Here is a 15,345-nt window from a genome sequence, read left to right as displayed (position 1 = left end):
TGCTCCTGCAGTGGTGGCACTGAGGCAGAAGAGGATGCGGCTGTGGGGACAAGGCTGTGAGGATGCTGTGGGCAGAAACTGTCTCAGAACTGAACTCACTCCATGATGGTGTGGTTCTCCCTCATGCAGGGGCTGTACATGTACTTGTAGACCTGCACAGGGATGAAGTCGGAGGTGATGGCGATCACCAGCCCATTCCCAATGACAGCCAGGATGCCAATGGCCTCTAGGACCTGCAGCCAGATCCCTGTGGGAGAGGAGCAGCCAGTGAGGTCCCTCTGCCAGCTCACTGCCACCATTCCAGCTCAGGGATGGCTTTAGCATGGCCAGGTCAAGGAAGGAGCCTCCAAGCTGCACTTTGGCCTCTGGCAGAGACTGAAGCAGCTTGTCCTTCTCTGACTGATGGCTCTCCCTGTGCCATGTCCCATGGCCATGCTTAGGGGCTCAGCCTGGTGCTGGCAGGACCCCTCTCACCGATGTCCTTGGCCTTCCTGGGCACCATGCGCCGGCGCAGCCGCATCATCTTGATGGCGTCCATGTGGATCTCAATGACGTTGTTGATGAGGGCCAGCAGCGGGGCCAGGGGAAAGGCTGCCACGAAGATGGTGGTGAAGCTGTACTGGATTACTGTGGAGGGGCAAACGCCAGGTGTTGGTGTGAAGCCACGGCAGAGGGGACGTTCCCCTCTGCTTGGGTTTGTCCTGCTTTGTGGTTTGGGTCGGAGGGGTTTGCAGGGGTGGAAGGGGAGATAGCCACATCCTGGGGATGCCCAGCTCACACAGGGCTGTCAGAGAGTGGGATCTCTGGGGATAGTTGAGCCAGCCAGGCACAGGCACACCCTGGGGTTACAGCTGGTGCCCAGGAAGGAGAGGAAGGTCTGAGGCAGGGCCAAAGGCTAGCACAGTTGCTTGCCCTCAGTTTTGGGAACGATCTTGGTGTCCCAGGGCTCTCAGAGCAGGGCTGGGTGTGGAGCTGTGGCTCCTTGCCTGTATGGAATCCCTAGCATCCATCTCTCCCCAGCCAAGGAGTGCACAAGGATCTGCCCCACATACCTATCTCCAAGTACTCATTGAACAAGCTGAAGACGTTGACCTCGTTGAGTTCATAGTTATTCAGCCACTGCCTTTTGCAGGGGTCCTCTACCTCCTCCTCCTCTCCTAACATCATGCTTCTCTTCTTGGGGCGCTTTTTCTTCTTCCGTAGCTGGTGGGATATCAAGCTGCAGTGGGAGAGAGGGATTTGTGTGGCTGCCTGCAGGGCTGGGCTGCTTCCAGCACATCCCTAGAGGGAGGGGAGAAGGAAGAAGACCAGGATTCCTCTCCCTGTCGTGGTCAGTGTGGGAAGCTTACGGGATGAGATACTCCATGATGTTGCTGATGGTCTGCTTGAGCACCATGATGACAGCCATCTGGATGAAGAGGTCGGTGATGCAGCCGCTAGGGTGGCACTGGAGGGGACAAGACAGGGGTTGTGCCCTGAAAGCAGGGTGGATGGGCCCCAGGGCCCCTTTGGCAGGTGCTATGGGAGAAAGCTGAGCCTCCCAGAGGCCCCCTGGGCAGTAGGGAAGGGAACAGAAGGAGTTGTTTGTGGGGTCAGAGGGTGGGTGCCTCACCTCCTCCAGCCTCCAGTGGCCAGCGATGCGCACGTAGTGCCCTGGGTGGCCATTGATCCTGAGCAAGGAAGTAACATTGATACCCCTGGGATCATGGCCCTTCTGAGTCCCAAATGGGGTCCCTGTGCCTGGTGGGGAGGGCAGAGGGGCTGGGCTGTCCATACACCCTGAGGAGAGCCAGGAACACCCATCCCAAACCCTGGCTGCCCTGTGTTCTCTACTCACCGTCCCAGGAAGAAGGCAATGTAGATGAGCGAGGAGAAGTTTGTGAAGAACTGAAAGAGGAAGATCTTCACGGTGAAGTTGTTCTCCCGCTGGGAGAAGGTCCGTGGTTTCTCTAGGAAAGGGAGCAATGCCCGGGGGCTTGGTCATAGAGCAGTGGGACCTTGCCCTGCTCCCCCATGGGTGCCACCACAGCTGTGGAGGTCCAAAGGGCATCTGCCACTCATGAAGGCTCTGCCCTCCACCTGAGCCTTCTGATGGAGGTGAGGCCACCCAAGCAGGGAGGTCCCTCGGAGCCATGAGCTGAGGGAGAAGAGGCCTTAGAGCTGAGAGGAAATCCATGTTGTGACTGTCCTAGAGCTGAGGGGGCTTCCTGCTCGTGCCAGGTCTCAGCCATGTAGGGTGACTGTCCCTGCAAAGCTGGCTGTGGGCCACAGGTGAGTGTGTGCCAGGGTGCTTCTGGCCTCCCTGTCTGGAGCTGCTTGGGAACTGCCTTGTGCTGGTGGAGGGAGGGAAGGGGATGGCAGGCTGGCTGTGCCCAGAGACAAACGGGTGCTGCAGGTGGGACACAGCCCATTTCCCTTACCCAGGTCACAGAGGAAGAGGGCCACGTGCCAGTTGACCTGCAGGACAGAGGGATACGATGAGAGGGGGCGGTTGGCCATGGAGAAATCCTGCCAGGCACACCGTGTGGCTCCTCACCTTGGTCATGATGACGATGGTGATGTAGTGCAGCACGGCCCCCGTCATCACGGCGATGATGTCGGCGTGCTTGCTCAGCAGGCTCACTTCGCTCTGCGTGAACAGAGCCATGGCCACCGCCCGGTAGATGACGAGTGCGTGGGCAATGCCGATCAGCACCATGATCTGTGGACAGGGAGACGAGGGGTCAGAAGCCACCGAGGGCACGTGCCCCATTGCTCCTGACGGTCCCCTCAGGAGGGCCTTGGAGGTGGCCTCAAAGGAAAACCAGCACCTCTCAGTGGAGGCCGACAAGTTTGTGAGGTGAGTGTAGTGATGGGACAGGGAGTAACAGGTACAAACTGAAAGAGGGGAAATTTAGGCTGGATACTAGGAATAATTCTTCCTGTGAAGGTGGGGAGATACTGGAACAGGCTCCCCAGGGATGTTGCGAATGCCCCAACACTGGCAGTGTTCAAGGCCAGGTGGGACAAGGTCTTGAACAACCTGGAGTAGTGGGAGGTGTCCCTGCCCATGGCACGGGGCTTGGGACTAGATAAGGTCCCTTCCAACCCTTAACATTCTGTGATTCCAGGATTCTATGTCTCCACCTAAACCAGTCTCCATTGACCCACAGTAGGCACTAGTGCATTGGGATTTGCCTCTTCCTGCTCTCCGTGTTACTGCCTTGATCCTCACTGCAAGAGCAGAGCCTACAGCCCATGTCCCCAAAGGGTGGGTGGCCCCTGCCATCAGCACAGGGTGAGCATGAGGAAGCCCCAGGATCATTGTGATGGGCATGGAACTGCCCTAAAAACCCAATCTGTGCCTTTGCTCCTTTGGTCCATGTGCCCTCAAACCAAACATTCCCGTTGTCACCTGGCACGTACCATCAGCAGGGCCAAGATGAGGACGATGGTGCTGCGGAAGTAGGAGTGCTGGTACAGCCGGGGTTCGTGCTGTGAGTTATTGATCAGCTGAAGAGCTAGCTCCTCCTTAAAATATATATATATTAACATTAAAAATGGGAAAGAAAGGCCCCAGCAGAGCTTTGTGCCCCTTGTGTCAGTGGACATATGGGATGAGCAGTGCTGGAGGAGGACAGGGGTGAGCACTCAATCTACAAGAGCATGCCCAAGCCTGATTGAGTTCAGTCTGGGCAAGGAACCCCTCTGATATGTCTTTTATACAGCCAAGTGACTCCTGCCCTGAAAGGGGAAGCACCAAGCACTAAAGATGATGTCCTCACCTCTTCCTCATCCCACCCGTACAGGTCCCAGCTGGTGGCCACATTGGCTCTCTCCCTCTTCCACAGCTCCAGGAATACAGTGGCTGGATTGGGAAGGAGAAAGTGCAGTGCCACTTAGGAATGGCTCTGAATGCCACTCCTCTGTCTCCCAGAGAGTGACATCACATCCAACCTGATGGCAAAGCAGCCTGGACTGCCCTTGGCCCATGGACAGGCAGTCCCCTCTGCACCTTGGTGACCTGGAAGGGCCCTGGACAGGCAGTGGTGAGGGAGCAGAAATGGTGCAGGTGAGCTTTCACTGGCCTTGTCTAGTGTGTCCATAGGGAATTTGGGATAAGTCACTTTCAGGTGGAATGGGTGTCCTGCACTGCACCCTGTCAAGGCTACACCTCTCCAACCCAAATCTAGCCACCCCTTATGTTAACTGGATGGACACTCCTGATTGTGTCCCTGTGTGACCCAGCCCAGGGACACACTCAGGACTGTGCCATGGCTTCACAAGTGGGACACCTGGCCCGCTCCCGAGGCGGCTGGTCAGGGAACGGGCTGTGGAAAACCCAGATGAGTGTGTAACCAAGGCAGTGATGGCATCCCATCATCCCACAGCAAATCCCATGAGGCCCTGCAATTTGGGAAGGTGGAGGAGGAGGCTGGAGGCCCCTCCTTCCTGTGGTTGTGGCCATTTATAGGCAGCTGCTAGAAAATTGCTGGGTGCCTTTGGGGAGGCTATGCTGAGCAGAAGCTTCAGGTAGGACAAGCTTTAAGTAAGGAATATCTGGGGAGCTGAAGGATATCACCAGAATGGTTTTTTCTCTTGCAGTATCTGGAAGGGGAGCTGTAGGCTCTGGAAGCAGAGGAGATATAAACCCATCCCAAAGGGTGAAGCTACGTTGGTGTTCCTTTTTCCACCTTCTGCTCCCTCTCCTAACCACATGTGCTGGGCACCCAGGCATGGACACCTACCCCAGATGGCCATGAAAATGGCAAACACCACTGTGGCCTCATTATCAATCATGTGAGTGACCTGCAAGAGATGAAGGAAGAGTGTGATGGGGCACTGAGGTGCAGGGGCTGTGGTACCTCGGGGTCTTGGCATTTTTGTCTCCCCTGACACAGGCAAAGGTGCTACAGGAGGGCAAAACACAGGACGGTGATGGACACTGGGGCTTGTAACTGGTAAAATATTCCATGGTGGTGATGGAGATGGTGATCTGGGGTGGGGCTTCTTTTTAGTGGTGTGGGAGCAGCATGAGCTGGGAGCATTTGCCCATCCTTTACCTTGAGCCTGCCCTGGAAAGAGGGTTCCCTACCTTGGCATAGGTGCAGGTGTCAGCAAGGACCCAGAATGAGCAATTCTGGTCACAGAGCGGGCACATGATGGTGTTGTTGGCATCACAGATCTCCTTGCTGGAAGAAAGGAGAAGGCAAGGGGGACAAGGGTGCCTCAGAGCCACCTGCAGAGCTGGATGGGATGTGCATTTGGCATTCCCAAGGGCCTTACCTCACCTGGCTGGAACTGAAAACAGTAGCCCCAGCTGCGACGGTTGCCAGCCCAGCCAGGGCAGCGAAAATCAGCAGGTAGGTGTACCAGCCCAGCCAGGCGAAGTACAAGGCCACCTTCTCTCCAAAATAGCACCTAGGAGGAAAGGTGAGGTGGGAGTTGCAGTCAGAAAGGAGATCAGATTTTGGGAGTCACTAGAAAATGCTCATGGTGGCAGTATCTCAGTTTTTATGGTGTGCGGAGTAGGTTGGAGTAATGGATAAGGAATTACCTACTGACTGAGGGACTGGGGGCCCTGTATCCCGTGCCAGCTGTCAGAGGTGCACCTCTATTTTAAGATCTTCGCTCTCTACCAGAGCCCCCTGGCAGGTTTATGAAGTAACACGTTCTTTTTGCCTTCCCATCCCTGCCCACAGAGTTAGCTTGCAAAAACAAGAGCCGTGCTCTCTCCTGGGATTTCATGTGGTTGTAGGAGCCCCATGTTGCCTTTACTGCCCCGAGTTCAGCCTCAGGCTGGCTATGCAGCACTGATGCTCCATTCCCACCTCTCCTGCCTTCTGAATGTGGCTGAAAACCAAACAGGTTCATTACAGTCCTCACAGACATGGGGGTTGTTTCATGCTGCAGGATTAGCAGATGGAATTTGGACCCACAGGGATAACCCTCAGGCTAAGAGCTTTGCATGCTGCAGAGGCAGCCCAGTGCTTGTGAGAAGAGCCAGGTTCAAACTAATGATTTTTAAGACAATGCAGGAGCCTGGCAAAGGGCATTGAGCTCTCTAGGTTTCAGGTGAGACCTCTAGGTTAGAAAGATCTGCCTCTTGTTGCCTGTTATTACCTGATCTCCTCAATTGGCTGTTCCTTAAATAGAACTCTCCAACGAGCCCACTTCTTCTTTAGTATTTCCCTTATCTCTTCTTTCTGGAGAGCAGAGAAGTTGGTTGGATGCAGGAACACCAAGGCACCCTTAATGCCCTGCCCAGCTCCAAAGCAGCTGCCGGGAGCTTTGCCATGCCCTTCACCCAGTGAGCTCCTGGTGCAGCCCCAGTCACCCGCAGGTCTCCCCCACCCCATCCTCCTCTTCCATCTCTCCTGGATTTTCCTCCCAGGCACTGTGTGCTCAGCATCACCTTGTGCAGGGGAAATGCTGCCTCAAACACCTTCTTCTTCATCAGGTCATGCAGCTTCTCTGGGAGCAGAGCAGAAGAGACAGGGTTAGACTTAGGATTCTGGGGAGACAGAGCAGAGGAACTGCTGGTTCCTGCTGTCCAAATCTCCCAGCCTCTGGATGCAGCAGCAAATTGACTTGTCTGAGCTCCCCCCTTTTCTGTTCTCCCCAGGATGGCAAGGCAGCTGGGATGCCAATGACCAGGATTCTTGGGCAGGATCCTTCCTGCAGATCCAGGTTGAACATCACCCCTGTGATCCCCATTTCCTTACCTAAGTCGGACGTCACAGTGTTCTGCAGGATGAAGTGCACGACCCGTATCCTGAACAAGGAGAAACTCTGCTTAAAGGCTGCTCTGGGATACAGACTTGTGTTGTGTGGCTCAGGAAAACAGGGCAGAGGAGGGAGAAGTGTGCACTAAGATCCAGGGAAGCAAGGGAGGGAGAAATGTGGGCAGTGATAAGCCATCAGCTTTGCATGTGGGAGGTGAAGGATGGTTCTGTGGAAAGTGAAAATCCGGGCGCAGCTGTGAACTGAGCTGGAAAATGGATGCTGGTGTGGAGAACAGTGAGTGTGGAGGCTGGAAATCAGCTCAGCACCCACCTGGTGGTCACTGGGATGTCATGGTAGGCACTGGAGTTTTGCTGCCTGCTGTTGGAGTTCGTCAGGAGACACTGGTATTTCCAGAAGATGTGCTGCGGGGCACGGACTCCATAAAAGAGCTTTGTGTCCTCAATTTTCTGGCGAGGGGAAGAGAAGGGTTGTTAAAACAGAGCCAGAGAGGCAGGGAAGGGCCAGAGCTGGAAGGCCAGGGGGCTGTGTGAGTCCTGGGGCTGATGTCTTTCTCTGCTGGTTGAGCAAGTGGGTTATTTTCCTTCTCTGATGTGGTGAATAGCTCAATGGTTCAGACCTCTCCCATTTCCTGGGATGCAGGAGCCCAAGTCAAGCCAAGTATCTGCTGCCTTTTCCTCCCAGAGCCCCTCACCTTGATAGTGAAGCCCTTCTTGCTCAGCTCATCCAGGAACTTCTTCCTCTTGATCTCTTTCTCACTGCCCATTTCGTGGATGTCACTCACCAGGACAAAATCCCACTTCTCTTCATTCTGCCCACAAAACCAGCAGGGAATTATTAGGGATGGAAAGCTGAGGCTCTCCTTCCCAGCTCCAGCCTCTTGGAGGTTTGGATCCTCATTGTGGCTGTGTAGAGGGGAGCTGGGAATGAGCAAGGGAAATGGGGCTTTTCCCTCTCTCTGAGCTGGGCTGGGCTTGCTGCAGATGCAGAAGGAGCAGAGCTTACTGGGGAGGCAAAGGAGTCCGTGTCCTCAGCAGGAAATTCCCTGAAGGGAGTCAGCAGAATTTCATCCTGGTGAAAAAAAAAAACAGTGGAGAGAAGGCTTCAGCAGGCTCCCTGGGAGATGCCGTGTTTTCCTCTTCCAGCACCCTCCAAGAGTTGCCCAGGGAGGAAGGTAAGAGCAGGCTTGTGTGAAACTTCCTCCTATATGCACCTGATCACCAGTTTGGGGTCTTGCCAAGCCAGCCAGGGGTTTGTGTTTAGGAATGCTGCAGGGACTGCTGCCCTGGGAGGGTGTGCAGCCTCCCCTAGAACTCATTGTGCCCAAGGGTGCCCTGGGGCTGTGAGGGATCTGGACCAGGAGAAAAAACCTCTCTCAGCTCTTTCACCTGATGCCCTGACATTGGTACTGGGGAAGTGTTCACCTTTCACCCTCTCTCTTCATGCTATAGTGGATTTTACAGCCTTTAATCAGCCTTTTCCATTTGTCAGTTGTTCCTGTCAGACAGGGGGGCACTGTTGGCTTTTTGGGGAGGGTGGGGAAGGTACTTTTAAATTCCAGTAAAGAGAGAGTGGAGCATGGACACTTGGAGGCTGGAACAACCCTGCTAAAACAGGTGAAAAAAGTCCTTGGAAAGCATGTTGGATGCTTCAGGCTGCAGCCAAGGGACAGAGTGGGGAGGATGAGCCGCTGATCATAAAATCATAGAATATCCCAAGTTGGAAGGGACTCTCAAGGATAATTGAATCCAGCTCCTGGCCCTGCATAGGACCACCCCAAGCGTCCATGTGCCTAAGAGTGTTATCCAAATACTGCTTGAACTCTGGCTTTTGCCTGTTCCCCTCCTGTGTGTGAGTGGCTCTGGAGAGAACAGCTGTGCAGCTCCCACCTTCCTGGTTACAGGTGATTAGACTCAGACATCCCAGGATGCAGGTGTGGGGGAGCACAAAGCAAGCATCATGGAATGGTTTGTGTTGGAAAGGCTCTTCATGCCCATCCAGTCCCCCCCAGGGACACCTTGCAGTAGACCAGGTTGCTCCAGCCTGGCCTTGGACACTTCCAGGGATGGAGCAGTCACAGCTTCCCTGTGCACCCTGTGCCAGGGCCTCAGCATCCCCACAGGGAAGGATTTCTTCCCAGTATCCCATCTAACCGTGCTCTCCTTCAGCTTAAGCCATCAGCTGTCCCTGTGGGGGATTTTCCACCCTTTGGTGTGATTTGTGGTGTGTCCCCACAAACAGTTACACTGCTGTTCCTGAGGGAAGGTGACGCAGGACAGCAGCAGGAAGGGGAATGGGAATTCCCAGGGATGGGAATACTGTCACTTGGGGTCACCAGAGACATTGTGACCTAAAAGAGCAGCCAGCCAGACGAGTTCCTCTGGCTGTAATCTTGGCAGCAGAGCCATGGTGGTGCAACTGTGCCCTGATGTAAGATCTGCATCCCAAGCTTTCACTGGAGAATGAGGCCATGGGAGCAGAGAAGCTGGGGATGAGGAAAGGGCTGAAATATTCTGCCAGATGCTCACTGACATGGATCAGCCAAAGCACAAGAGCCATGAGGAGACTGATTGACAAGAATGAGAAGCAGGAAGGCTTGAGAAGAGGGATGCTCTCCCCCCGAGGTGCTGTTGTAACAAGAGCCAGAACTTCTCTTGGATAAAAAGTACCCCAGTTTATAGCAAGAGGCAGAGTTCTGGTGCTGTCATCTGCTCTAACTAGTTTGGGGGGCAGGATTGGGTGCAGGAGTTCCCTGTATCCCAGTCTGAGCCCCTCTCTGAGCACAGGGGAGGGAGTGGGAACCTCTCAGGGATCTGCCCACTGCCAGTGCTCTGATGCTGGCATGGATCTGGCCTGGCACACTCTGCTGTTGTGTTGGCTCATTCCCGCCTGGCTGGTTTCTCTCAGCCTCCATGTGCACCAGCCTCATCCTGCAGCAATTCCCTGCCAGTGCCACCTGTGATCTTGTGGATGGATGTGGAGGGGAAGCCATCCTTTGGGTATGGGAATGTTTTAGGGTATTCCTAGTGCCATCTTGGCACGTTTTTCCTGCTGCTGCTGTCCCCAGTAAAGCTTGAGATGAGGTGAAGGGACCTGCTGGCATCACACCTTCTGTTCCCAGGTGGCTCCCAACTCCAACACCTGCAGGGACAGTCCTGCTTGGGCATCCAAACAACTCAGCCAGCACATCCCCTTCTTTGAGAAGAGGCTGAAAGGTTACCAAGGTGTGTCTGCTGGGGCTCAGGCTGCCATGCAGGTGCCCAGCTTGCCTTTGGGACCATATGGGGTGTGTATAGAATCCCAGAATCCCAGAGTGCCTTGGGTGGAAGGGACCTTAAATCCTGACCAGTTCCACCTTCTGCCATGGGCATGGACACCTTCCACTGGCCCAGGTGGCTTCAAGCCTTCCCAGACTGGCCTTGGACACTTCGTGGGATGGGACAGCCACAGCTTCTCTAGGAAATCCATTCCAGGGCCCCACCACCCTCACAAGGAAGGATTTCTTCTCAGTATCCCATCTAATCCTGCTCCCTGGCAGTTTGAAGCCATCCCCCTTGTCCTGCTGCTGCAGTTCTTGATGGGAAGGCAGGGATGTGTGGGCAGGGATAGCTCCAGCAGGCAGGGACTTTGGATCACTGCTGCTTTCACAACTAATTGTTTTTTCCTGGGAATTAGGGAGGCTGTCTGACAGTGGCTGCTGTGCTCTGGCCTCGCAGGGCAGTGAGATCAGGTGCAGGTAAGGCCACCTGGGCTCTGCAGTGGATGTATGAACCCTGGGCTCTATCCCTGCTCCCAGGAAGGACAGTTTCAGTTTCACTGCTTCCTGTCCTGTGTTTGGAACAGGATCTGGAGGTGCTGCTGTGCAAAGGTGTAAAAGTGATTGGCACAAGGAGAAGCAGGAATTTCCATGTTTGAAAAGGGTTTCCATGCCTCTAAGGTGTATCTTTGGTCCTTGTCCCCAGCCAGGTAACCCACTGCCCTGAGTGTTCCTTCTGGGAAATGGCCAGAGGCACCACTGGGTTGTGTGCAGAGTCACCATGTGAGTAACTCAGGACAAGGATCTGGATAGGATCTGGCATCCTTGTTTTCCTTTTCAGTCATGGATTGGTGTGGAGTTGGGTGGTTCCCGTCACCCACACTGAGATGATCAAATTGGTCTTATCTCTAGGATGTTTCTTACACAGCTTCCCTTGGAGCACTTCCACCTTAGCCTGTGGCTTCCTGAGAAGTGGGACAGCCTTTGCTTGGAGAGGCAGACCTGTACCTTTACTACCTGCCCTGAATTTGGAGAGTTTGCCTGGCTTTTCCCAGGGAAAAAACCCACATCTTTTCTTCCAAATTATAAAAGAAAAAGATCACAGCTCCCCCTCTGCCCTTGCTGTATTCCAGGTGCTCCTGGAACACCTGAGGCTGTCACCACTGCAGTGCTCATTCCTAGGTTTACATAAGCTCCATCCATGCCATCCTTCTCTGCTCTGTGCTCTGGCACCTTTGAACTCTGGGGCCAACGTGTGGGGCCAGTGTGACTCCACTGCACCTCGGGATGGTGCATGGGACTGGCAGCACATCCTGCTTTCCCTGTCATACACTTTGTAGGAATTTTGTACGTTAAAGGCTGAAAGCAGGTGAGTGGTAGAGATTGGAGGTTAGTGTAGCCTGTGTTTCCAAGCCACAGGTGCTCAGAGGTGCTGAAAAGCAGCATCCTGGGAATATCAGGGCAGTTTCTGTTCCTACCTGCATGGTGAAGCAGAGAGCCTTCCTTGGTGCCCCTCGGAGCAGATCCCTAAGGAGAGGGCTGGTGTGCAGGATGGGCTGGAGGCTCCTGGGCTCTCTCACGCTGTGGTTTCCTTCCCCAGCTCCTTCACCCGAGGTCTCAGAGGTCTCATGTGAACCGAGTGGTGCTGTGACTTCCGTGTGGCACTTGTGCCTGCCTTGGGAGGGAGCAGCCTCTGCCAAGCAGTGGGCAGATATCAGGAGGAGGTGAGGGAGCTGCCCTTCACCCTCGCCCAGAGGAGTGGCAAGCCCAGAACCGCCCCGTGCAGGTAACAGTGCCGAGCTCCTCCTGCCAGCTCCAGGGCGCTGCTTTCTCCTCTGCCCCTTCTGGTGCCAGGGCCGTGTGTGGTGCCCTGTGACATCCCCAAGAGGTGCCATAAAATGGCCACAAGGAGCTATTAACAGAAGCTCTGGAAAGCTCTAGAAATCTCTTGACACCTCACTGGTTGGTAAAACAGCTGTGGGAGTCGTGTGCTGTGTTCTTCCCATGTGTAACAGTGCTGTCAGCCTGGCCTTGAGCACTTCCATGGCTTCTCTGGGCAACCTGTGCCAGGGCCTCACCACCCTCATAGGAAGAATTTCATCCCAATATCCCATCTAACTCTTCCCTCTGGCAGTGGGAAGCCATTCCCCCTTATCCTGTCACTCCAGGCCCTTGTCCAAAGCCCCTTTCCAGCTGCCTTGCAGGCTCCCTTCAGATACTGGAAGAGTCAATCAGGTTACCCCAAAGCCTTCTCTTCCCCAGGCTGAGCAATCCCAATCCTCTCATCCTTTCCTCATGGCAGGACTGCTCCATCCCTCTAATCAACTTGGTGTCTCTCCTCTGGATTCTCTCCAACAGGTCGATGTCCTTCCTGTGCTGGGGACCCTGGAGCTGGATGCAGAAGTTCAGGTAGGGTCTCACCTGAATCAACTCCCATCTGGACCCATGGCTTGGAACAGGGAATAACTCTTATTATAAAAAGTGAGTGAAAATGTTATGTGTAAGCCGGATCTGTTTTCAAGGGAAGGGGTTGTTGCTTTCATTTACAAATAAGAAGAGTGTTTCCTGGGATAACAGGAGGGTTAATAACTGCTCTGGATTCCCTTGTACCCTCCAACAGCATTCCTGTGGGCTGTTATAAAATAAACCAGGTCCTGGGGGTGGTAATCCAGTTGTGTTCTGCTAGGAAAGGCAGCCAGCATTTCCAGAGTGGTGCTCCCAGTTAAACCCCCATCATCCTGTGGCTTTGCCAAGTACCTTGAACAGGTGGCAAACCAGACCTGGGGATTATCGGGGGGAAAGACAGAGTTATCTTCCCAATATCCTGCTGTGTGTGAAACCAAGGTGTGGGCAGACCTTTAGCCTTCCAACGGTGATCCACTGGCTGGGAGTGGAGAGCAGGCTGTATCTCTGGGAGAGAGTGTGTGTTTAGCCAGAGAGAGTGAAGCCCTGCCAGGTGGTGCTTTCCACCTGACGGCAGGGCAAAGGCCTTTGCAATGGGAGCGCTGCCATGTTCCGGGGAAATAGGGTTATCTGTGGGAGGAACAGCTGTGGCACTCCTCCCATGCTCCTGCTTCTCCTTCCTGAGAATGGCTCAGCTCTCCGGAGGAGACCTCCAGCCCAGAGGAAACCTCCAGCCCAGGAGGTCATGCACCCGGCAGCAGCTCCTAAAGCCCATGGATGTCACAGCCAATGGGGAAGGTAAGTCTGTGCCTGCAGGTTGGCTTTGGCCAAGGTATCTCCAGCCCCTGCAGGATCTTTCATGGCACTTGGAGGAGACCATGCTGCTGCTGCTGCTCCTGTTTAGGAAAAATTTGGTTTTGCTTGGGCAGGATTTAGCTGTATTTGCAGCAAGGCAGGTGAGCAAGTTGATGCTGTCCCTCTTCCAGTGCTTCCCTCTCATCCTGTGTTTGCTGCTCTCGGGTGACTGGGACTGAGTATGGCAGCAGAAGAGCTGAAACTGGGGAGGAAGCCACACAGACCCTTTGAGAGTAGAGGAAATCACTTAGGATGTGATCAGCTTTGTGGCTGCTGGGTTGGTCACACCTGAACCCACTGGACTCCAGCCACTTTGGGCAGCGATTTGACCTGCACTGAATGTTGGCATGGAAGCTCCAGGAGCATTCCCTGAGCTGTTAGTCCTGGCTGGATGTGGAGTTGGTAATTCCCACCAGAGGAGACTGCTGAAGGGTTTTGTGTGTGAAACCCCTGCGGCTGGATAGAGGCTGCCTGTCCACCTCCTGCCTGGCAGCAATGCTTTTGGACAGGGAGCTCCTCTTCTGAGGGTGCAAAGGCACTGATTCAGGATGGTGCTAAAATGGCAGCAGATGTCTGTGTTCTCTCAAAGCTGGGGGTGTTTTCACCCACATCCTGGTCTGTTTGGATCTGTGGGTATCCTTGGAGCTACAGTCAATAAGTTAGAGCAGAGGATGTGGTTTGGCGTGAATCTCTGCTTGTAATGAAAGTACTGGCTGCTGATTCCAAGCAGGACAGGCTTGATATTAGGAGAAGGTTCTATCCCCAGAGGGTGGTCGGGCACTGGAACAGGCTCCTCAGGAAATGGTCACAGTCCCAAGGCTGCCGGAGCTCAAGGAGGGTTTGGCAATGCTCTCAGGCATGCATGGAGTGGGATTGTTGTGTCTGGGCAGGGCAGGAGCTGGACTGGCTGATCCTTACGGATCCCTTCCAGCTCGGGGTATTCTGCGATCTCTTGGAACAAGGTGGGTGCCTCCAGCTCTCATAGAGCATCGTGGGATGTGCAGGAGAGTGTTTTAGGCTGGAAGGGGGATTGCGCAGCAGACAGAAATGTCCTTTATCTGTCCCAGAGCTCTGTCCTGCTGGGGTTTGCCCGCTCCTCGCCAAGCCCGCTCCTGCCCTCCTGTGGCCAGCTCCGTAATTCCACAGAATCCGAGAATCCTGGAGTGGCTGGGATTGGAAGGGACGTCAAAGCCTGACCAGTGCCATCCCCTGCCATGGGCCCTGACACCTTCACTATCCCAGGTTGCTCCAAACCTTATCCAGCCTGGCCTTGGACACTTCCAGGGATCCAGGGACAGCCACAGCTTCTCTGGGCACCCTGTGCCAGGGCCTCACCCCACAGGAAAGGATTTCTTCCCAATGTCCCATCTAACCCTGCTCCCCTTCAGTATTTCACAGAACCATGGAATAGCTTTGGGTGGGAAGGGACCTCTAAAGGTCATATTGATTATTTGCCGTCCTGTAAATGCTTCCTCTAATTTCCTTCCCTGTTTAATTTCTCTGCTCCCACAGGACTTTGCCTTCCCTCCACACAGTATTCCTGGGGCTTGCTGCCATGCCAAAATCTTTCCAGAAAGCTGGAGCTCCCTGCCTGCCGTCCGGGATCGGCATGGGACATTCCAGATGAGGAGCCTGACCAAGGTAATTTGGGAAGGGCTGAGGAATTTTCGAATTCTTCAAATCCAAGGGCACAGGGGCCACCCTGTGAGCACCCTTGGCCAGACCCTCCGGGTGGGAACAAAACATATTTTATTTCGCCAGCAAAACGCACAATATTTCACAAATATTGAACATCTCGTCGCACAAAGACACGGCAATCGGGACAGCCACGGCATCGGGGGTGGGGCACCCAACGTGGGGCGCTCGAGAGCCGCAAGGCAGCCTGGCAAAGGGCACTTTTGTGGAGACATTTTGTTCAATTATCGCTCTTCGGCCGCCCTGAGGGGCTCGCGTTTCCCGCCCTCAGGGGCTCGCGCTGCTCCTCACGGCGCCGCCTGGCGGTCACGCGGCGGGGTTGGGTGGGGGGGCGGATGCGCACGGGAGGCCGCGCGGTTGCCACGGCAACGGGGGGAGACGCCACCGCCCCGCCCGGCTCCGCCCTCCCCGGG

At 54.7% G+C, this 15,345-nt stretch overlaps 1 protein-coding gene across 3 annotated transcripts in view; it reads right to left on the bottom strand.

The window, feature by feature from the left end:
- ANO9 (anoctamin 9) overlaps positions 1–15,345 on the bottom strand; it is a 20,909-nt gene extending 5,564 nt beyond the window's left edge. For all 3 annotated transcript variants that reach the window (XM_077784432.2, XM_085579986.1, XM_085579985.1), the window contains exons 1-20: positions 11,458–15,345; positions 7,729–7,794; positions 7,418–7,534; positions 7,036–7,172; positions 6,705–6,754; positions 6,395–6,453; positions 6,103–6,185; positions 5,266–5,400; positions 5,075–5,171; positions 4,728–4,788; positions 3,765–3,847; positions 3,406–3,510; positions 2,537–2,701; positions 2,421–2,457; positions 1,838–1,949; positions 1,613–1,670; positions 1,350–1,447; positions 1,053–1,219; positions 475–627; positions 100–247 (exon numbers count right to left, since the gene is read on the bottom strand). In XM_077784432.2, the coding sequence (XP_077640558.2) occupies positions 100–247; positions 475–627; positions 1,053–1,219; positions 1,350–1,447; positions 1,613–1,670; positions 1,838–1,949; positions 2,421–2,457; positions 2,537–2,701; positions 3,406–3,510; positions 3,765–3,847; positions 4,728–4,788; positions 5,075–5,171; positions 5,266–5,400; positions 6,103–6,185; positions 6,395–6,453; positions 6,705–6,754; positions 7,036–7,172; positions 7,418–7,534; positions 7,729–7,794; positions 11,458–11,874 (2,348 nt within the window). In that variant the 5' untranslated portion in view covers positions 11,875–15,345. The remainder of the gene's footprint in view (positions 1–99; positions 248–474; positions 628–1,052; positions 1,220–1,349; positions 1,448–1,612; positions 1,671–1,837; positions 1,950–2,420; positions 2,458–2,536; positions 2,702–3,405; positions 3,511–3,764; positions 3,848–4,727; positions 4,789–5,074; positions 5,172–5,265; positions 5,401–6,102; positions 6,186–6,394; positions 6,454–6,704; positions 6,755–7,035; positions 7,173–7,417; positions 7,535–7,728; positions 7,795–11,457) is intronic.

The sequence above is a fragment of the Lonchura striata genome, chromosome 5, assembly GCF_050655825.1.
Source record: "Lonchura striata isolate lonStrDom1 chromosome 5, ASM5065582v1, whole genome shotgun sequence".
NCBI lineage: Eukaryota > Metazoa > Chordata > Aves > Passeriformes > Estrildidae > Lonchura > Lonchura striata.
This window is presented reverse-complemented; position numbering and strand designations above follow the sequence as displayed.